Source organism: the organism of the source record quoted next, unplaced genomic scaffold (assembly GCF_019419815.1).
Source record: "Pyrus x bretschneideri cultivar Hongxiangsu unplaced genomic scaffold, Pyrus_bretschneideri_v1 Contig31, whole genome shotgun sequence".
NCBI lineage: Eukaryota > Viridiplantae > Streptophyta > Magnoliopsida > Rosales > Rosaceae > Pyrus > Pyrus x bretschneideri.
The window spans coordinates 4,569,339-4,592,903 of record NW_025999624.1 but is presented as its reverse complement, the minus strand read 5'-3'; the positions used below and the strand labels follow the sequence as shown (position 1 = coordinate 4,592,903).

Below are 23,565 nucleotides of genomic sequence, written 5' to 3'. Positions count from 1 at the left end.
GCATTCTCTGCTCTAGCATTCTCTCCTTCCAATAGTTGTTTTTGATGGAGTCTTCATCATCCTCTACAACATTGCTCGATAATCTCTGGTTGCCTTGCGTGACGATGTATGTTACATATGAATTTGAGTTTTTTATGTTTTAGATGATTTAAAGACTTCTATAAGTTATAACCTATAAGCATATATAGGTTATAGGTGAAATGATAGGAAGTCTTTTGTTTCTTTTTTTTCCTTTTCTTGTAATAAGTAATGTACTTTGGGGAATAAAGTTGCGAAGTAAAACTAAGACAAAGGTGAAATGACAAAATTTAAATCGAGGGACAAATGAAAAATGGAAAATATAAACGTTGATATATATATATATATATATATATATATATATATATAATTTTTTTTTATTGGCTTTTTCAATTCTAGAAGAACCTGCAAAGAAAATTAACCAAAAGAAGGCGGTCCAATGAAGAGAGTGAAAGTGGTGGTGTAATGAAGAGAGTTAGACTGGTGGTGAATTGAAGAATCAAATGAAAAGAGTCGGGAAGAATGCAAAAACAATGAAACAAAGTATGTAGCTATAGTTATCCAATAAAAGAAAGCAAGATGTCATGATTATGTTATGTAAATTAAGTAGAAGCCTTGGTAAATAGTGTCCAAAATGAACATGAAAAGACTTGGGAAACTTGTACAGCCCACAACAATCATAACGTTAGTATATGACATATAAACCAATAATTCAACTCTTGCATAAACCGATTCATGCCTTAGTTAGAGGATCCAAAACTTCAAAATTAACGTTTATCCAACAAAAAGAGCTTGTTTTTCCTCTATGAGAGCATCTTAGGATTTTTGCTATAGCAGAACGAAGGAGAAAAATTAAGTGATGGTTAGGGTTTCATTATTGGGTTTGAGTTTATAGATAAATCTTATTTTTCTTGTTAATTTTCTTTTGTACTTGATGGTAATTATGTAATAGGGTAATATATATTGTCAAATTCAATTGTGACCAGTTAAATAATTGAGATTTAAGTTGGTGTGGATGTCAGACTCGTGACTAGAGAAGGCTGACATGTTTTTGTGAGTCTTCTAAACCTCCGAAATAGATGAATAACCATAGATTGTCACTAGTTGTTTTCTTAAAAAAAAAAAAAAATTGTGATACGATATTAATATATATATATTTTTTTTTTTTATCACAAATAGTCTGTAACCCTTGGGTACTCACGACGGAGAAAATTGTCATTCCAAGGGTGACTTGAAAAATGGGGAAAGAGAGCAATGGGCCAAGTAGCAGTAGCTGGTGGGCCATCAAGGTTACCGTATCAGATTCAGATCTCATACTTTCCCTCCGTAGCAATTTTCCCGCCATTTTTCAACCCCTAAATTCTTTCTCTCTGTCCGTCTCGAATCATTTCTTCTCCAATTACATTGCCTTCGTTTCTGCACGCTTGGAGTCTGAGCAGCCATGGCAGACACTCCGAAGAGGGTCCTGCAGTCCCCCAAGAAATCCAAGCGTTCCAATTCCAAGCCACCGCCGCCTCTAACTCCCACAACTCCACAAACCCCGACTCCCCGCCGGTCGGCTCGCCGGGCCTCGCTGCAGGCCGGTTCCGCCACTGCCCAGAAGCTATTTGAAGACTCGCCGAAGAAAGATGTGACGCCTCAACATGAATTGCGAAATGATTCGGGCAAAACACGAAGAAAAGGGGGAAATGCGGGAACTGCAAAAACCCCAAAATCTGCTGAGAAGGGCAAGATGTGGAAGGATAAAGAGGAGGCTGATTTGACCGAGGTTGAAATTTCAATATCTCCTGTGACTCCAGGGCAGTCGGAGATTAAGAAGAGGAAAAGGGAGCAGAAAAGCACGGTGGTTACGCGTTCTAGGGCCTCGAAAAATGTCAATTTTGAGGAGAGCAAGAGCGTTAAGTCAGTGCCGAAAAGACGGGTTTATTATAAGAAGGTTGTGTATGATGGGGGTGAGTTTGAGGTGGGGGATAACGTGTATGTGAGGAGGAGAGAGGATGCGAGTTCGGATGAGGATTTGGATGAAGTGGAGGAATGTAGGGTTTGCTTTAAGTCTGGGAAGGTTTTGATGATTGAGTGTGATGATTGCTTAGGTGGGTTTCATTTGAAATGCTTGAAACCTCCACTGAAGGATATTCCTGAAGGGGATTGGATTTGCTGGTTTTGTGAGGCTCGCAAGTTGGGTAAAAAGGTCCAGCTTCCGACACCTCCAGAGGGGAAGAAGCTGGTTAGAACATTGAGGGAGAAGCTTCTCTCCAGTGATTTGTGGGCTGCCCACATTGAAAGGTAGATTTGTAATTTGATTTAATTTTGTGTACGGTGTGACATTTGCTGTAGTTTTTTGATTGTAATGCATGTGGACTTTGGTGCTTTGTGTATTTGAAATTGTGCAGCATATGGAAAGAAGTAGATGGAAGCTATTGGTGTCGGGTACGTTGGTATATAATCCCAGAAGAGACTGCAACTGGAAGACAACCTCATAATTTGCGGAGAGAAATTTATCGCACAAATGATTTTGCTGACATTGAGGTGAGAGATACTAACAAATCTTGATTATTGTTGTAGTAAGAATTATTTCTTGTATAGCTGTGATTGCTTCATGAAAGGATCCTTTTGTGTTTGAATAACCACTATGGGACATATGCTTAGACTGAGAGTAAAAAAGAATCCAAAATAGATTAACAAAAACATATTTAGCCAAAACCAATACATATAAAGTAGGATTAACTCTTGGTTTCAAAGGAGTTGATTGCACATTGGTTTTATAAGTTAAGTGATGCACACAGATTTTCACATTAGTTTTTGATGTTCAGTAATTTCTTTTCTCTTGTGACCCGCCTGCATTTCAAACGCGTCAGGTTGTGCAGTTTTGACTACTTTTATTGGCAGGCGATTTCTCTTAGTATCTTATGAGTTCAAAATAGTGCAAAATTGAGTATACCTTCATTTTCCTTATGGAGAAAGTTGGAGTTGGTCTTCCATGAAGTCATACTCTGGTGCAAAGGCAGACTCAGTTTATAATATTGTGGTGATTAAGTTTACAAAACTTTGCTGATTAAGTTCATAGAATTATGCTGATTAAGTTTACAGGATCATGCTGAATAAGTTGAAAACACTTGTGAATGAGTAGATGAGAACCATAAATCAAGCAACTTCTCTTGTTTAAGAGGTAACTTATAATTTTGAAAGGATCTCAGAGAAATGATTGACTATGTGGTCTTAGTAAAGTTTAGTGTTATTTTTTTATTTTTGTGTTTTGGGGTTGGGGGGGGGGGGGTGGGGGGGGGGGGTGTAAAGTCGAATAGGCTTGTATACCACTAGTTTTAGGTAAAGGAAGAAAGCTGGTTGGAGTGCAAATTCCTCATCCTCAAATCAGCTTTTTCTGGGGACCGCATTAGCTGTCCGCTTTCAGGTTGGGCAGTAAGGTTCGGAGAAGGGCAATCACTCATTCTTAAAACCAACATTCTTAAGACCAAAAAAGGAATATCAAAAATTCGAGTGCTGAAGCTGAAGCAGCTAGGGTAGTCGAATAGGCTTGTATACCACTAGTTTTCCTTCCTTTAGATAGCTCCTAAAGATATTTAAAGCTGGCCGAACATGCTAAAGGTGGGGTTCTTACTGGATATCTCTAAATTTATTTTGGGCTTTTCTAAGAGGGAAAGGCTAGTCTGCGGTGATTTGCATTCTTGGAGCTTAGAAGACATTGGAAAGTTGGAAGGCTAAGCAATAGGTGCAATTTTTAGCAGAAGTCCTATACTGAACTATTGCAATTTAACAACTCGATATGCAAATGAAGTGGTATGTCTTTGACTGGTAACTTTTTGGTGAAGTGCCTCTTACATTTCTGCACTGGAGGGCATGCTTTTTGTGCCGTCTAACATGGAATCTATTCTTCAACATTTTTGGTAGCTATTTCATTAACTTATAAAATTTCTGTGATGAATTTATATTTTCACAGATGGAATCTATTCTTCGACATTGTTTTGTGATGAATCCTAAAGAATATGCCAAAGCAAGCAATGAAGGGGATGATGTTTTTCTATGCGAATATGAATATGATATTCATTGGCACAGCTTCAAGCGTCTTGCTGAAGTTGATGACGGTGAAGGGGTAAGTGTTTCAGGCAATGAGAAGCAGCATTGAACATACTACATAAATCCAAATGGATTGAAATTGAGTTGAAATTTACGGGTTTTAACAATTTGGTAGGAGGATGATGAAGCTGGAAGTGATGAAGATTGGAAAGTTGGCAAAGACTTGGACTTTGATTCAGAAGACATGGACTATGACGAGGAAAGCATAAAAAGTATACTAGCTAAACCATTTCGAGCTCATGAGTTGGCTGCAGTATGGACACTACCTTCCATCTCATACCTGGGATTTAGTTTGTATTCTCCCTCAAACTAAACTATTCAATTGTGTATCTACAGAATTCACAGAAGGGGCGGTTCTTTGGACTTCAAAAGATAGGAATGAAGAAAATCCCAGAGCACGTAAGATGCCACAAGCAGACTGATCTTGAAATAGCAAAGGCAGCACTTCTGCTGTCATCCTTGCCTAAGTCTTTGCCTTGCAGGGATAAGTATGTGAGAGTCATTCGTTAAAGGTTTTTTTTCTTCTTTTTCTTCTTTTATTTGTATTATTGTAACATTGTTTGTAATAATGACCTGCTTGCATGCAGAGAAATGTTGGAAATAACTGCATTTATCAAAGATTCTATCTCTGATGATAAGTGTTTGGGACGTTGCCTGTACATTCATGGTGTTCCTGGAACTGGCAAAGTACGATCCGTTGATAAGTGTTTATGACGTTGCCTATAAATTTCTTATATGTACTTATGATGCATGATATGAGTTTAACTTATTCTTGTTGTATCTTTCTGTAACTGCAGACAATGAGTGTGCTAGCAGTAATGAAGAATCTAAGGTCTGAAGTTGATGCCGGAAGTATAAGACCCTACTGTTTTGTGGAGATAAATGGTCTAAAGTTGGCATCACCAGAGAACATCTACAGGGTAAAAATTATATTTAGACCTGCTATACCTTATCGTGCTGGCATGCCATTGTTACCTTGTAATACTTGTTGTGTTTCTCACAGGTTATATATGAAGCGTTAAGTGGGCACAGAGTTGGTTGGAAAAAGGCTCTCCACTTGCTAAATGAGCGGTTCTCTGAAGGCAAGAAAATTGGTAAAGAAGATGACAAGCCTTGTATTCTTCTCATTGATGAACTCGATCTTCTCCTGACCAGAAACCAGTCGGTAACTACTTTTTCTCCTATCAGTCTATCAGTTAGCAGTCTCTGCATTTTGTGATGTGAATATTTGTTAAATATTATCCCAGTCATGCAGTTATGTATGGTATAGATTGTTTTACTATGTGTATTCTTGAAATATACAAGTTCTTTTTTGGTTTCAGGTTCTATACAACATTCTTGACTGGCCTACTAAGCCACACTCAAAGTTAGTTGTAATAGGTAAACTTTATCTCCAGTACACATCCTTGTTGAATGATGATTGCACTCTTTTATCTCACAGTGATCCTTCTTTTCTGAGATAAATGGATACTCAAATACAGAAAGGCAAGTTGAAAAAAAAAAAAAACAGTTCTTGCAAAAATAACGACGATGACTATGAGATTTTATATGACTGGAGCATTAACTTGTCATAATAAAAAACCTGTTCAGGCATAGCAAATACCATGGATCTTCCTGAGAAGTTGCTTCCTCGTATTTCAAGTCGTATGGGAATCCAAAGGCTTTGCTTTGGCCCCTATAATTACCAACAGCTTCAAGAAATAGTTTCTAGCCGCCTTAAAGGAATTAATGCATTTAAACAACAAGCTATAGAGTTCGCTTCAAGAAAGGTGAGTCGTATGTTCTCTTTTTCATCATAAACTTTATAAAGTCATTACTGGATGCTTGCACTGGACACTCAGCCTATTATTTGAATGTATATTCAGGTGGCAGCTATTTCAGGGGATGCACGTCGTGCACTGGAGATATGCAGGCGTGCAGCAGAAATCACAGATTATCGACTAAAGAAACTAGCCTCAACCCCTAATGATGCATCTGAAGGTATTGAACTTTAACCATTGATTTATCAGGCTAGCGTATTCATAAATTGATTGATGGTGCAAGGTAAACAATGAGGAACAACTCCTTTAAACTAGGAAACTTGAACTGAAAGATCCTTGCTTTGTTATTTTGGTAATCTGTCCTACACTCCCCGCTCTCCCTTCAACTTCTATCACTATGTTTGATAAGCTTCAATTCCTGGAATGATCTAGTTGGGAGAAATATCTTAACTTATTCGTATTTGTCAATGTCCTGCAAATTTTGGAAATAGTGAGTGCTTTCAATCACAATTCACACTTTTGAACTCTCAACTTATTGCTTTCATTTAGTTCAAACTAATAAGTAATAACTAATCTCGGCTTTTAGTTTCCACTTACCACATGAACAGAACATAGAGTGATACTTTAACCATCCACGATCATCACTTGATACTCGGGCAGTAAAACTAAAAACCTTTCATTCTCCAATCTGTCTTGAAATATAAGTGTTGTGTTTCTACTTGAGGACTTCTTGATCACTAGAAACTGGGAACTGGGAAGATATGTCAATCATTCATGCACAATAGTTGTAAATTTGATTTGCTTGGTATGAATATTTTAATTTGCACCTTTGTTAGATCAAGGACACGAAACATTTGATTTTAATTGATGCATTGAAGTGGATAATTTGGTTCTAGAGATACACAAGCTCTTTCTCAAGGGAATTTTGATTTGCCTCTCTCCTCCAACATGGCCCCATATTGGGACCTCCTCAAAATATACAGGAAATTCAATTATATTCCTATGTATCATTCTGGAACATATTGAATAAACAGCCTTTTAACCAATAATCTTGAGATAATTCAACCAAGGAATTAAAGTTATTAATTTTCTTGTGAAGCTTTTTTCTCGTTGCTTACAGGATTTATATGTTTCCACTTTGCAGGAAAAACCCTTGTTGGTATGGCAGAGGTTGAAGCAGCCATCCAAGAAATGTTCCAGGCACCTCATATTCAAGTGAGTTAACTTATGCCAAATTGTTGATAAACAATGATTTCTGCTGTTCAAACTTATTCTATATTAACGTTAACTCTTGTCTTTGTTTTTGTCCTTGCAGGTGATGAAAACTTGTTCCAAACTGAGTAAAGTATTTTTGACTGCTATGGTGTATGAACTGTATAAAACAGGAATGGGAGAAACTACTTTTGAAAAGGTGAAGTATAATATAAGTAGACATCATTTTGTTTTTATTTTTTAGTTTACCAGTCTCTTTGATGCCTTTGCTGTAGACTTTCAGTGCTGAAGGTTTATGATTAATCTGTATGTAATAGTGTTTTCATTCTAGTTATGTTTTTTCGTTGCAGTTGGCAATGACAGTCTCATGTCTCTGTACCAGCAATGGAGAAGCATTTCCTGGACATGACACACTATTAAGGATAGGGTAAGACGTGTTATGATTTTAATTCTTCTCTACATACATTCATACGTAGGAACATAGTTGTTTATTGATCTCCTCTGTTTCTTATTGTCTTGTGAGTATTTGTCCAACTGCACCAGTTTTGGCTTTTGACTAAGAGAATATTGCGAGTTTTACAAACTTTTTAGCGCAATCCCAAGCTTATTCATAGGCCTTTCATTTGGAGCAATGGTCAAAATATGATATATTCCGTTTTAAAACAAGTGTTTTCATTTCTTGCGTATTTTGGACGTAACATTTATGACTGAGGCCCTTTGTTCAGACTGATCCTTGCAAAAGGATGATGTTATTTGTATCTGCAATTGTCTTCTTAAAGAATATTCACTGAGAACGAACGATTAGAGTTTAATTTCCAGAGTTGGCACCAATTAAGTTTTTTTATACTTACATTATGTGATATATCTCATTTGTATTGTTTTTGGCAGTTGTAAGCTCGGCGAATGCAGAATTATTTTGTGTGAATCAGGAGCAAAGCACAGGTTGCAGAAGTTGCAGCTCAACTTTCCAAGGTTAGTTTGTCTGTCCACTGTCCAGTCCTAGCATTGCAGCAACCGGTTAGACTCAGGTTGCTAGTCCGTAGGCTTTCGTGACCTTAGAAGTTGCAACGGCCTCGCTGCTGACATGATTTTGAAATGTCTGCGTTTCAGTGACGATGTGGCGTTTGCACTCAAAGACAACAAGGAGCTACCTTGGTTGGCCAAGTATCTCTGATTTTCAGATTCAATCAGTTTCAGAACCTCCACATTTACATACATTCTTGTCATAAATTCCTTTCGGGACTGACTATCGTCTTTTATTATTTTTCCTAAACTACATTTGTTCAAATTATTTGAGTGAGACTTGAGAAGTTTAAACAGAAGGAACATATTTTTTCGAAAGCATCTTTGTTTTTATTCTTATGTTTGGATATGTGAAACGAAGGCCTACAAACGTTCAGGGCCGAAGGGGTAGAGGAAGACCCAAGAAGACTTGGAAAGAGACTCTAAGAAAAGACTTGGAGTACTTGGATCTAACGGAAGACATGGCACAACACTGAGATCAATGACGTTCTAGGATTCATACAACCAACCCCATTTGGTGGGATAAGGCTTTGTTATTGTTGTTTTTATTCTTATGAATCGATGATTGTAGCCAGGAATGAGCTGAACTTGTTCAACCGTGAATCAATAGGACAGGCCCGAAGAAGCAACAAGACTGCTGCCTGGCTCTGCCCGGATAATACATGCCAGAAGTTAGTATTTCCTTTACCAAGTTTTCGATCTCAGGTTTCTGCACATAATCGGCTTCAGACGGAATCTGATGGCCATGTTTCATAAGAAGGCTACCTCTAATATCGTCAAAATATATCTGCCTGGAAGTGGAATTCCTTCATTTCTCACCTTCATCAGCATTTGATAGGTTATCGCATATACATGTCAAAACCATTTGGTTAAGTTTAACTTTCATTTCCCTTGAAGCCATTAGTTAATGGAACACAACATATCGATGTTAAATGTCTAAATAGTTTAGGAGACGGGATCAGGAGGAGACGGGATTAAGCATGTGCTGATCATCGATGACATCCTCTACGTCTGGATCTTCGTATCATATTTGTTATTTACATTGATTTCAAATTACAATTCAAAGGCCTAACTTACAGGTCCAAGCCATCAAAACTTGGGTACATACATGAAATTACAGTCCTTTTCCGTAGGATGGGTTGGTTGCATCCAAAATTCTTCCTACTACCAAGTCCGAAGCATGAACTGGAGAACAGTTTTACATCAACCACATTGCAAGTTTACTTCGGCATCTGATATTAACTAGTTTCCCCTGTGGACAAAGCCTTTCCAAAACAAATCCCTTGCTGGTTATGAGATGATATGACAAATGCTTCATGTAGCTAACTCCAATTTTCGGTCACTTGGCACAAGATTTGCCTGTGCTCGCATTGCAGCTCTTCCTGCAAACATATGATTTTACGGTCCTCAAAGGTGATTATTTGTCTTCTTCGGCATTCAATCATCTCAAAAACAAATAAATTCATGTAGGCACGCATGCAAGAAAAATGTATGTGTGAGCGTTACAACAGGCTATATCAGAACTGACCTTCCTCTTTTTCTGTTTTTCTCCTGTTAGACCATAGAAGCCTAATTGGAGTGCCTAAAAACCCAGCATCTGAACGGAGTTGCTTCTCCATATAACGCCGGTATGTCTCGGGGAAAAGTTTTGAATCATTGACAAAGAACACAAATGTTGGCGGCCTTATAGCTGCCTGTACATGAAACAAAGTAAATACACAATCTATTGCTATGTTCATAAGAAAATACCGGATATGTTGTTTATGACAGGCAATGCAAGTTCAAAAGAACAGATACTACCATAAAGATAGGCATGTTTATTCCAATAACTTCTCGTAATCTTGTGGACGGTAACATCCAAAGTTTGCATAAACAAGGGTGTCACTTGGGAAGATATGTAATGAACAGGAATGTAAGAGTCCTGCACAAAACAAGTACCTGAGTGCAGTAATAAATGCGGCCTCTTTTGCCACCTCGTGTCCTCGGTGGTGATTTAAAAGCTAGTGCTTCCTGGACCACTTGGTTTACTACAGAAGTACTAAGCCTTCGTGATCTTTCTTTCTCAACTGTGCTAGCAGCATCAATAATCCTAAAGCCACTCCACAAGCCAAAAATATCAGCAAATATGAAACGAATTCTTGGGGTTTACAAGAAGTTAGCTGAAGAATGCTGTTGAAAAAACCCGCACACTGGACCTTGTTCTTTGATGTAACCAACGGCAATAGACTAAACTAGCAAATATAGAAAACTTGGAAACACACAAGAATTATACTGGTTCGGCAGAACTTATGCCTACGTCCAGTTGTGATTTCCCTAGGTAGAGAAATCACCGCTTCTTTGATTAATAATAGAGATTACAGAACTTATGCAAACCCTAGAACTAATCTCAAAATTCTCTGCTGTTTGGCTGTTTTCTCTCTACTGAAAATCAGCCTTGCCGCACCCTATTTATAGATATAGGGTTGGCTTACATGTCCTTTACAGATTATAATTCCTATTCTAAGTGGAATAGGAAATTAGACTTCCTTTCCAATTCCAAATAGACTTCTAGGATTTCTAATCTAAATTGAATAAGGAAACTAAGATTCTTTCCTAGCCCTTTTAGGAGAAGAATTGGTGCACCCTTTTCCCTAAAACAATCCTAAACAGAAAAGGACACAAATTGACGAGCCAAAAACTAACAATCTCCACCTTGGTGAGTCAAACCAAGTCTTGATCGTTTGCACCCCAGAGTATCTTTGAACCTTCTTGAAGTAACTCTGGAAAACTTCAAGAGTCTTCACCTTGGCAACCTCCTTCTTGCCTCATTGCACCTCAGGTGAGGAGGTGCTCCACTTTAATCAATCAACGAGATTGATCAAGTTCAAACAATGCTTGAACTTCTTGGCCGGCACTATCTTTGTAAGGAAATCTGTGACATTGTCATCCGTATGAACCTTTTCAATCCAAATTTCCTTAGACTCCACCCAATCTCTGATTCTGTGATACCTTGCTTCAATGTGCTTTGATCTTCCAGAAAAAACCTGATTCTTTGCCAAGTGAATGGCACTTTGACTATCACACTTAAGCTTCACACAATCTTGAGTGATTCCCATTTGACTTACCAAGCCACTAAGCCAAATTGCTTCCTTTCCAGCTTCGGCCAATGCAATATACTCTGCCTCTGTGGTCGATAAAGCTGTAATTGGTTGCAGTAGTGCCCTCCAACTGATTGGTCCTCCTGCGCATGTAAACACATAACCAGAAGTTGACCTTCTCTTGTCCAAGTCCCCTGCATAATCGGCATCCACATATCCTAACACCCCTGCATTTTCCTTTTGCTTCTCAAACATAATCCTTTGTCGCCAAGAACCCTTCAAATAACGCAAAATCCACTTGACTACATCCCAATGTTGCTTTCCTGGATTTGCCATGTATCTGGAAACGACACTGATTGCTTGAGCTATGTCAGGACGTGTGCATACCATTGCATACATGAGGCAGCCCACGGCATTAGCATAAGGCACCTTCTTCATTTCTTGTTGCTCTTCCTCGGACGTAGGACACTGTTGTCCACTTAACCTGAAGTGAGCTGCCAAAGGAGTCGAAACTACCTTTGCTTCTTGCATGTTGAACTTCTCAAGAACCTTCTGAATATACTTGGCTTGTGATATCCAAATCCTTCCAGCGGTCCTATCTCTCTGAATTTCCATGCCAAGGATCTTCTGTGCGGCACCTAGATCCTTCATGTCGAACTCCTCGCTCAACATCCTTTTCAAGTCTTGAATTCTAGACTTGTCTTGACAAGCAATTAACATGTCATCCACATATAGCAATAGCAATATGATCATCCCATCTTGGAACACATGATAGTACACACAACAGTCATACAAACACCTTCTAAAATTAATTTTCAGCATGAATGAATCAAACCTCTTGTACCACTGTCTTGGAGACTGTTTCAGGCCATACAGGGACTTCCTTAGCTGACATACTAGGTTTTCTTTCCCGTATTCAACAAACCCTTCTGGTTGAGCCATGAATATCGTCTCCTCTAAATCCCCATGAAGAAATGCTGTCTTCACATCCATCTGCTCAATCTCCATGTCATGTTGAGCTGCCATTGCTAAAAGCAATCGGATAGAAGTATGCTTGACTACAGGTGAAAAGATCTCATCATAATCCACCCCTTCCTTTTGTGAGTACCCCTTAGCCACGAGCCTTGCTTTGAATCTCACGGTATCTTGTTCATGTAGTCCTTCCTTTTTTCTAAATACCCACTTGCATCCAACTAGCTTTCTGTCTTTGGGTTTAGGAACCAACTCCCAAACAGAGTTCTTGTAAAGAGACTCCATTTCCTCTGTCATAGCACTTATCCAACTATCTCGCTCATCACTTGCTATAGCTTCTCGATAAGTAGTCGGATCTCCTTGACTAATGTTAAGAGCATAATTAACTTCGTTTTGGTCAAACCCAAACCTGTCAAGTTTCTTCTTGTTCCGCTTAGGTTTGTCCAGTGCTATGCATCTTTGGAATGCAGGTGGATTGTTGGGTGGAGTTTGACTCCTTTGGGATATCTGGCGGATTGGAGTACCTTCAATCTGTCCTGTTTCTTGCTCCACCTGATTCCTAACTGGTGAATGATGCTGATGCTCTTCTTCTTCCTCAAAACCATCAGATTCGGCCTCTTGCTCAATTTGCTCCACCTGAGCTTCTTCTTCATCTGAACTGATTAACGGAATCTTTGTTGCTTCAATTTCAGCATCATCCTTCTTCTCCCTACTGCTCTCGACTTTATTCAGAGGCATGGTTGTCTCATCAAAGACAACATCTCGACTGACAACCTTTTTCCTGTTGTTGAAATCCCAAAGCTTGAAACCCTTCACTCCTTTCTCAAAGCCTAGGAATATGCAAAGTATAGACTTCGGTTTTAGCTTGGACCTTTCATCACTTGGAATATGTGCATAAGCACTACAGCCGAACACCCTGAGCTTGGAATAATCCACCGGCTTCTCAGACCATACCTCTTCTGCACTCTTAAAATCGAGAACTGTAGATGGTGATCTGTTAATCAAATAACTTGCATGATTAACAGTCTCTGCCCAAAAACTATCAGGCAATCCTGCATGAAATCGCATGCTCCTTTCTCTCTCCATGAGAGTTCGGTTCATCCTCTCAGCAGCTCCATTTTGTTGGGGATTCTTCTTTACTGTGAAGTGCCTTATGATGCCTTCCTGCTTGCAGTAATCGGTGAACTCATTACTTGTATATTCACCTCCATTGTCACTTCTCAGATACTTGATCTTTCTTCCAGTTTGATTCTCGGTCTCAGTCTTCCATTCCTTGAACTTTGCAAAAACCTCGGATTTCTGCTTCATGAAATAAATCCAAACCTTCCTAGAAAAATCATCCATGAAAGTAACAAAATACCTGGCTCCACCATTTGATTTAGTTGGAGCAGGACCCCAAACATCTGAGTGAATATAGCTGAGTTGCTCCTTACTTCGGCTATCTGCACTGCTACTTGCGAATGATACCTTTCTTTGCTTCCCAAGAACACAGTATTCATAAAAGTCCAGTTTGCAAGCTGACACGCCTTCCAACAGGCCTTGCTTGTGTAATTCTTGCAATCCCTTCTGGCTTATGTGCCCGAGCCTATGATGCCATAGTTCAGTCTTGTCTTCTATACTTTGATTTACAGAAACAGCTGCTCCCCCGACTATAGTGGTCCCAATTAACTTATACAACTTATTGGGTTGTAGGTCACCCCGCATTACCACTAGCGATCCTTTGGTTACCCTGAGTCTTCCTTTTTTAGACTTGTACCCATAACCGGCCTCATCTAAAGTACCCAAGGAAATCAAATTCTTTCTTAGTCTAGGGACATACCTGACGTTCCCCAGAGCTCGTATCATCCCATCGAACATTCTGATTCGAACAGTGCCGATTCCTCTTACAGGACATGAAGAATCATCCCCCATTAAGACTTCCCCGCTGCTGACTTCTTTGTAAGTATCGAACCATTCTTTTACTGCACACATATGAAACGTGCATCCAGTATCCAAAATCCAATTGAAAGCCTTGGAGCCCGATGTTACCGAAAGAAGTTCCCCGTCACTCTCATGTTCGGTGACTGCACTAGCGGAACCTGAGCTTCCTTCCATCTTGGCTTTCTTTTCTTTCCAAATCTTGCAGTTCCTCTTCCAATGATCGGCTGAACCACATTCGAAGCAACCTTCCTTCTTTTCCTTTTTCTTCTTGGATTTTGACCTACCTCTGTTGCCAGTTTTCTCTTCCCTTGTCTTTTCCCGCCCCCTCTCCTTGCCTTTGGCATAAAGGCCTTGAGAGCTTTCAGTTATATCATCTAGTTTAGCATATGACTGAAGAGCTTGAATTACGTCTTCAAGCTTCAAGGACTCTTTTCCAAACATTAGAGTTGTTCGAAAGTGCTTGAAAGACGAAGGTAGAGACCTTAGCAGGATGATAGCCATATCATCATCTTTGTAAGTTTCTTCGACTTTCTGAAGATTAGCTATGCAATTCTGGAACCTGCATACGTGATCTTCAATATCACCTCCTTCTTCTAGTCGAAGCCCGAATAGTTCATCCTTTAGAAAAAGTTTATTGGACACGGTTTTGCCCATATAAACATTCTCCAATTTTTCCCACGCTTCCTGGGCAGACATCTTTTCGATGATGTGTGACCGAACTGATCTTGTGAGATGGATCTCGATGGAACTCTTGGCCTTCTTGAGAACCTTATTCCATGCTGCTTCTGTCATGCTTTCCGGCTTCTTACCATCAAGTGCATCATCCAAATCCTGCTGTATCAGTACGTTCTTCATCATCCTTTGCCAGTCCGTGAAGTCATCCTTACCGTCAAAGGGTTTTAACGCAGGTCCTTGATCCGCATTCATCTTCCCTTTTAACATCGTAGAACACCTTGATCCTAGCTCTTGATACCAATTGTTGAAAAAACCCGCACACTGGACCTTGTTCTTTGATGTAACCAACGGCAATAGACTAAACTAGCAAATATAGAAAACTTGGAAACACACAAGAATTATACTGGTTCGGCAGAACTTATGCCTACGTCCAGTTGTGATTTCCCTAGGTAGAGAAATCACCGCTTCTTTGATTAATAATAGAGATTACAGAACTTATGCAAACCCTAGAACTAATCTCAAAACTCTCTGCTGTTTGGCTGTTTTCTCTCTACTGAAAATCAGCCTTGCCGCACCCTATTTATAGATATAGGGTTGGCTTACATGTCCTTTACAGATTATAATTCCTATTCTAAGTGGAATAGGAAATTAGACTTCCTTTCCAATTCCAAATAGACTTCTAGGATTTCTAATCTAAATTGAATAAGGAAACTAAGATTCTTTCCTAGCCCTTTTAGGAGAAGAATTGGTGCACCCTTTTCCCTAAAACAATCCTAAACAGAAAAGGACACAAATTGACGAGCCAAAAACTAACAAATGCAACTATGATGCAAGTTAAGATATAAAAGAGATGCTGTTTCAGAACGTACTTATCAACACTCTGACCAGCTATTGCAGTTGAATATACAATAGGTGCCCAACCAAGGATACGAAGCTTCTCCCTGACATCCTGCTCATAGTATGTTGCAGTCTGCTGGTTTTTATTTGGTACGGTATCCCATTTGTTTACAACTATCAGGCAACCTTTGCCTTCTCTTTCTATCCTCTCAGCAATCTTGCAATCCTAGGAGTTCAATACGGAAGGAAATATAGTTAAAAGAAATCTACTTGTGGAAAGTAAACATCTCATTTCATTGAAATTCCAAGATGCCGTTTAAATTTCAAATTTTATATAGAAGCTATACCGACAAAAATAAAATTAAAATCCTTAAAAATTGAGAAAAGAAAAGCTTTTTTCACTCTTGAAGATTTAGAGAAATACAATATGCAAAAGTTTGTTCATCGAAACTTATTTTAAAACCACCGACAAGATAAAACTAGAACAGCCACCAAGAAGGCGCACAAAAAGCTCAAATCGTTTCAAGAAAACCGCAACTTCCTTAAGCTCAATAGAAATTCTATTTCAGTTCACATGCATCACATGTGCAAAGTGCTAGATTGGCATGAATGAAACTGCCTTTCAAATCTGCTAGGGTATGGAGAGGAATGTGATTCCATTTACACAGTATTTTTGTTACAATTACTATACCAGAAAAGACGAGCTGAGATTCCTAGAAAATGGAGAAATCCTCCTGTGAAAAAGATTCAGCATATAGCTAAAACATCCATAAAGTTATATCATGATTATTTTGAGAAGTTTGTCCACCTTAACTTGATTTTTCTTTTCAAATTTTGGTTTCGCTTGGATGTGATTAATGTCTTGGATTTGTACAAACAAAAGTTTCAAACATTAATCAATATCTGACTTAGTTTGTACTTTTGTAACCATGCGCACATGCAGGCAGGAAACTGTAGGCATGTTCTCAGATATTTACAGAAATGATAACTCAAGAAGAATGGACAAAGTACCTGTTCTGTGATACAAGCCAGGGCCTCAATGACAAGAGCCACAACATCAGAACGACGAATGGCACGAAATGCTCGATTTACTGATAAAGCCTCTGTCATGCTACCTGATGAAGCAACGACGGCTCTTCTTCTGATTCCAGCAGTATCAATTAGTTTGAATTTCTGCAAGATAAGAAAAAAAAATAATGTTGCAATTATAAGTATCCAAGTAAATTTGAATATCAATAATGTATTGTCTTAACATCAAGAGGGAATCAGTAATAGATAATTGTTCTGACAGTTGTCCGCTAATATTTCAAGCATGTGAACCAAAATAGCTTTAGGATCCTAATTAGGAGTGCATATAAGTTGATCCGAACCAAGCTATTACTTGTTTGAGCTCGGCTTGGTATGTCGATAACAGAGCTGTACCTACACTTGGAGCTTGCGTAAACAGGCTCAAAATTGGCCTTGATGCAACTCCTAGGATCAAGATGCAGAATCAATAGACAGAAGGAGAAGATGGAGAGAAAGAGAAGAAGACAAAGGGAAGGGGAAAACAGATAAGACAGAGAAGTTAAAAGAGAGGCAAAAAGGATTTCGATATATCTATCGGCAAAGAATTAATTTCTAGACCGCCTACTGTTAGAATAATTTCCATGTGTCAATACCAAACAGAATGAAAATCCTGCATAAAAGCACACACCAATAGGCAGAGGAAAATAAACGAACAAGCTTTAGCTATCTGAGCTTGAACAACTTGAAAGTGGCAAGGCTCTTTTGTAGACCCAATTCCATGATTCAGTCAACAAAATCAGTACTTGAATTCAGTAAAAGAAGAATAATGAAATTCAAGTAAATGAACAGCTTATGCTAGAGATCAGATTCATGGTTCAGTCTCGACATACAAGTATGCAGTCAAAGTTTTGCTAATCATTGATTTCATTACAAAGTCTCTCGACATTCCTAGGCAGAAATCCAAAAAGGAAACTTATATATAACGTCAGTTAATATGGAGATAAATAATGGTATTAAAATCACCGAATCTGAAGTGTTATTCGCTGATTCTTCAGTTTCAGATTAATTATGTTACATAACAGATTTTTGTAATAACTGTCAACAATAGGTGGTATAGTAGAATGTAAATTGTAAACCAATCAAACCTGTCCATCTGGTCCAGTAAATTCCATATCAATAGCATCACGGGTTGTTCCACTGACTGGGCTAACAATTGTCCTGTCCTCTCGAACCAATGCATTCAAAATGCTACTTTTACCAACATTTGGTCGGCCAACAATTGCAATTGCAGGAACATACTCTTCCTGTTCAGCAAAATCCTCCGGGTCCTATATAGAAGCATAATAAACTAAATCATAAAGAAATGAAAATATTCATAAAACAAGGTAAGAAATTCATCTTTGGGCTTAATAGATGACGAAAAGCACCAAAAAATTCAAGTAAAGAACAAGAAGCATGAAAAGATTCTACTATTGAAACTGAAAAGTTCACTCACAAGCTCATAGTACTCTGAAAAGTGAGTAATATGTGGCAAAGTTAAGCCAAAGCCAATTGGCAATTGAAATTCAATATTCAACAAAAGACAGTCAAACTTAATTATTAATATACCCACATTAAAATTTCTGTGATTACTGATACAAACCTCATTCTTTTTCAGCCCTGAACACACAAGATCAAGAAGCTCTCCAGTTCCAGTTCCAGATATAGCAGATATAGGAAGTGGTGAAAACCTGGTCAACCAACCAAAAACCGTACCTTTCATAAATTAATATTAGTATCCTATTCTGTGTCCACTAGAGAATTGTTCATAAATTAATATTAGTATCCTATTCTGTGTCCACTAGAGAATTGAAATTTGTCTTGAGTTTTTTTTTATCGGAACAATAAAGATTTATCCTAGCATTAGTTCTTGTTTTTTCTTATCAGGATAGTTCAATATTCACAAGCCTAATTATAAACAAACAGATTAGTACAGCTTGAAACTTGCGAGATATGTCAAATTTTCCTTTTGATTATTTACCCTTTTTCTTGTGTCTTTAGAGTCTTGTCCAAGTTGGTAATAAAGCAGGGCTAAATTGAAACATTTACAAGACTATATCCGTGAAAAGTGTATCAGACATAACAAAAAAAAAAAATATTTACACCCAGGATAATGCTATCATGCATCACCTTAGCACAATCCTACACCTATAATCCACACCCCAGGTGTAGTAAGAAAGAAATAGAAAAATTTACTATCCAATCCTATGTTATTATGTATTGAAGAAAAACCAAGGTACCCTGAAGACAGTACTATTTATCAGTTTTACTTTTTACAAGAAAATAAAAACATTTAACCAGAACCCTTTTCTCAAAATTTAGTAAAGTAACATACGTGAACAAAATGGACAAGAGTTTAGCTTACCCCAATGACCAAAATTCTGATGCTTGCATGATCCCTTTACGTGGAGATTCACACTTGTTAACTGCAAGAATGATGTACTTATCTGAGAAGTTTTTACGTAGCCAATCTGAAATTTCCTCATCTGCTGCAGTTAGACCTGCCTGTTTAACACTGTCAATACCATGTACTAAAATCTTTACTATTATAAACCCAATATTCACCAAAGTATGTTTTAATTTAAAAACCTTCAAAAGTTCAAATACATACTTATATAAACTCATATCATCTGTACAATATGGTTATCATTGTAAAGACATTGAAACAATATAAAATGGTTATCAATCGAAAACAAAGTTTTAGGAACTTTTGTAATCATATTGCTCAACCTCATGAACAGTTTTTGACAAGTTCAACTACTCTTGGGAATATCAATACCTATTTTGTCAAAAAAAAAAGAAAAAAGAAAAAAGGAATAACAGTACAAGTAGCATGATGGGAAAATCCATCATAATCAAAACGACATAACTCAAGCAAAACCACGTTGCACTCAACTCAAAGTCCCACCAATCAAATGAATGGCACTTAAAAGAAATTTAAAAGTCTTTCACAAAGATCGCCAAAACCAAGCTATTTAATGACATCCAAAAGTCAAGTCTTGAAAAAAAAAAAAAGGTCAAATGACTTCCTCCACCTTATTATCGTAAACCCGTATCATGTGTATATTTTATACTATTGTACAATTTCTACGATCAACTTTATTCAGTATTTTCAATATTAAAATGTACTTGTTAACTTTTAAAAAGTTAACACTTGCCAATGCTTGAATATGAATATATTTAGAATTTCAAAGGAATTTAAGGTTATATTCTTTTTCAACACAAAGAAGCCGAAAGCCAAAACTAAAAGGTACATTGCAGTTGTCCTGCATGTAGTTACCAAAAACTGTACCTGGCCATCAACGAGGAATATAATGACAGATGATTCTTCAACAGCTGCAGTAGCTTGTTTCTCTATCATTGAGGGCATCCTAGCAACAGCTGCCTCCCTTGAGGCAAGTGGGATTCCATCCATACCAATGGTTGTTGAAATAGCTAATTCTTCCATGACATTAGCCTGGGACTTTGAAACTGTAAGTACACCACCAGTATCCACCACCATAAATTCATGGTCACCCCAAAAGGATCTACCATACAGGCGATCCCTAGTAACCCCTGGCTCATCCACTACAATTGCCTTGTTCCCCTGAGATACATAACAAATATAGAAATAGGAAAAGGAAAGCAAAGCAAAGGGGAAGTCAATTTATAGAGGTACAAACATAGATATGGTTACATCTGGAAGCTTGAAATTGTTAATTGTATAAAAGAATTGATGATGACTAGAAAATGAAAGGGCAGATTCTGGTAAGTACCGAGACAAGACGATTAAATAATGCTGATTTGCCAACATTCGGTCTTCCAACAATTGCAACCCTTGGAAGAAGATGGTCAGGGATCTGTAATTGAAATTTGAATGGTTTAGAGACTTATTGTTTTCCTTCATTCCAACACAATGACTCCCCAACTTACATCATTGGAAAATAATATTTGATTTTGATCCTATAATCAACAGTACACTTGGAATATAAAAAGAAAAATATAATAAAGTTCTCCAGAAGTATAAGATAAACAGAACTGAGGGCACATGCAAAGTCTCACTCCAAAAAATTGCTCATGATACCTATTTGCGAAAAACGAATAATCAAAACAATGGCTGCAGTAATTTTTTGAAGTCCCACCTACTTATGATCTTTCAAGTGAAGTATATTTATTTTTGTCAATTCCTAAGATAAAGGGCCTACGGTCCTAAGTGCTGAAAGCATGGTAACCACTGTAACGTGAAGATCTTGAACTCATTTAAACTAGCTTGGTCATGCCTGGAGACCTCGGTCACCCTACATCTGTTACAAGTTTCAACTAACTTCTTACAGTTTATGGTTCTGATATCTCATTCTTAATAGCAGCTCGAATATGCTTTATGGTTCTGACATCTCAATCTTAATAACACCAAAATTTTAGAAGGATACCGGTAATACCATTATCCGTGAGCATTAACCAAACATGAACTCTCATTAGTTTCTTCTGAATAAATAAATAATGAAATAACCATGAGAAGATACTCACAGTTTTAACTGAACTTTTCTGATTCCTCTGCTTTCGACCAACTTTTTCTTGGTCATCTTTGTCATCTTCTGAAACCATCAAGACACATTAGAAACTTAGCCATCAACAATCCCAAACTAAACGAGAAAATTCCACCAAAACCCAAGTTCACTATTTTGTCAAAGTTTAAAGGAGTAAAATTCTTAATGAAAATCTTTTTAAAATAAATATTTTGACACCCACTACTTAAAGCAGAAATTTTGGGAAAAATTCAGCAGCTTTCGGAATAACTCGATCGAATTACGAATTGGGTTTTGCAAATGCAATCAAATTATGAACTGGGTTTTTCCATTCGCAAGAAAAAACACACCAATTCTGAGTTGGGTGGACAAAGACGAAGAGAACTCTTCAACTAAGTATCGAGCGTCTTCTTCCAGGTCATCGACGTCGGCCGTCAATAACTCGCCACCGCCGCCGTCGGACTCGTCAACGAGCTCCTCCTCCTCTTCGCCATCGCCTTCTTGTTGTTGTTGGTCATCTGCTGTGGAGGAGATCTTGAATTTGTTGGCAGGGAGGCGGGAAACGAAGCGAGGAAGAGTGTGAAGAGAAGTGTGGAGAGAAAGGGAAGGAGTGCGGAGACTGCGAGAGAAATATGTGGGAATTGGAAATGGGGAAGAGAGGAGAGAGAGAGTTTTGGAGAGAGAGGGAGAAGTGGTGGTTCCTCTGTAGCACAAGAGCTTCGAGGGGGCTGCCATTTTTTTGTGTGAGACTTCGTTTTCGGCGTTTGGCGGGTGGGAGGTTTATCCAATTCCATTTTGGGGTTTATGCTTATTTTATAAATTGTTAAATACAATTAATCGTTAGCCAAATATGAGTTTTAACTTAAAATTTATTTTTAGAACATATTTATTTTTAGTTTTATACTAGCAGAGAGCATATATTTGTGTGTGAATAACTGCCCACCTCCTTCCACATTCTCTTCAAGCGCAAGCGCAACGACAACCACTCACCTTCCTCCACGTTCTCCTCAAGCTCAACTGCTTCAATTCATTCAAACTATAAAAAAAACATCATGATTTCACTTACATGTATGAAAAAATGATGGTGGGATAATTTCTCTTAATAAGTGCATATTTTTATCCTTTGTAAATATTTTGATACAAAATTACTATTTTGCCCTCTTTATGTAAATATTGTGTATCAAAAGTGAGAGAAAAATAAGAAAAAAAAGAATATGATTGTCATTTTATCAAAATGAACAAAATTACTATTTTGCCCTCTGCATCTCAACATTGTGTATTCAAAAGTAAGGGGCAAAATTGGAAAAAGTAGGCAAAAAGGTTGACAAGGTGTGTTCTCTTAATATATAGTATAGATTTAAGATAAGAAGTTAATTAATGATTAATAATTAAGAGATGAGACATATGACAAACAAATAAGTGTAGGGTGAACGTGCATTAAGGTTAATGTGGGTGAGAAAAATACACTCTTAATAAAACATAAAAACAATAAAGAAAGAAATGAACTGGAGCAGATACATTCGACAACTAGAGTGTACACAGCTCTGCTAGTTCACATATTGGACATGCATGCATGGTATGACTCACGGAACACCTAACTCAGCAACACGTTTTAAAGGTTTGGATGAAGTTTTGTGGACTGCCCGTACATACCAAATGTGAATCGTTGGATGAAATCTGAACGGCTGAAAACAATCAATCAAAATGAGCTTGGGGTGAAGCCTCGGTCATAAATGGCCCATCACTAATTCAAAATGGTACCCAACATCAATTCAAAATGTTTGGAATTTAAATTCCACCCCCCCCCCCCCGACATTAACAGTTACCATCTTAAATTTGCCTTTTCCTCGCAAAACTCTCGATCTCCCGCCAGTCCTAAAACATCCTTCCCGTCGAAAAGTTGTTTACTGTTCGAAAATTTTGTTGCCTTTCGAAACCCAGTCGTAGTTCTGTTGTGCTGTCATCTCCGGCCTTATTGCACTTCCACACAGAAGTTTAAAAACTCAGGCAAGTTTGTTTCAAGGGTGAGCAGTCGGTTCCACAGAAAAGTACATGGTGCTTGTTTGATTTGAGTTGGTTTCAGAGTCGTTGATTTCCCAATAGTCGACATCATACTTCATTCCCCAAAGTAAATTTGAAATTTGGTGAGTTTTGAAAATATGGAACCCTAGAAATAAATTTTGTTATTTTTGTAAAATTCATTAATTTGATTAATTATGCCTATTGGTAGGTAAAATTATCTAAAATTGGTGGATATTTGGGGAATTTTTGGGAATTTCGGTGGAGTGTGGGTTTATGAAATGTTGTTAGTAACTAATTAAAAATTATTTGAAGCTGCTGGCAAATTTGACAGCAACCCCTCCTGCTGCCTTTCCATGTCAAGCCATGTAGGATTTGACATTTCGATTGGAAAGTTATAATGCT

The 23,565-nt window shown here is 37.9% G+C and overlaps 2 protein-coding genes and 1 non-coding gene across 3 annotated transcripts; 2 read left to right on the top strand and 1 right to left on the bottom strand.

Annotated features, from left to right (window-relative positions):
* The first annotated feature begins 1,339 nt into the window (after window positions 1-1,339).
* On the top strand, window positions 1,340-8,426 carry LOC103963900 (origin of replication complex subunit 1A). The gene is made up of 16 exons (XM_009376780.3): window positions 1,340-2,304; window positions 2,412-2,547; window positions 3,977-4,129; window positions 4,229-4,366; window positions 4,450-4,601; window positions 4,701-4,800; window positions 4,911-5,033; window positions 5,117-5,278; window positions 5,436-5,493; window positions 5,704-5,882; window positions 5,979-6,093; window positions 7,018-7,088; window positions 7,189-7,284; window positions 7,436-7,512; window positions 7,974-8,057; window positions 8,196-8,426. The coding sequence occupies exons 1-16, from the start codon at window positions 1,460-1,462 to the stop codon at window positions 8,257-8,259; spliced, it is 2,553 nt and encodes an 850-aa protein (XP_009375055.2). The 5' UTR covers window positions 1,340-1,459; the 3' UTR covers window positions 8,260-8,426.
* Window positions 4,037-4,114, top strand: LOC125480078. The gene has a single exon (XR_007260487.1). It is a non-coding gene; the product is annotated as a small nucleolar RNA snoR28 (small nucleolar RNA).
* A 668-nt stretch (window positions 8,427-9,094) lies between the features above and the next one.
* On the bottom strand, window positions 9,095-21,924 carry LOC103963899 (GTPase Der). Its single transcript, XM_009376779.3, has 12 exons — window positions 21,492-21,924; window positions 21,143-21,210; window positions 20,392-20,475; window positions 19,929-20,222; window positions 19,002-19,141; window positions 18,240-18,327; window positions 17,743-17,925; window positions 16,601-16,762; window positions 15,622-15,815; window positions 10,047-10,197; window positions 9,637-9,802; window positions 9,095-9,490 (listed from the first exon to the last, which is right to left on the bottom strand). The coding sequence occupies exons 1-12, from the start codon at window positions 21,874-21,876 to the stop codon at window positions 9,423-9,425; spliced, it is 1,983 nt and encodes a 660-aa protein (XP_009375054.2). The 5' UTR covers window positions 21,877-21,924; the 3' UTR covers window positions 9,095-9,422.
* Between the last annotated feature and the right edge of the window lie 1,641 nt (window positions 21,925-23,565).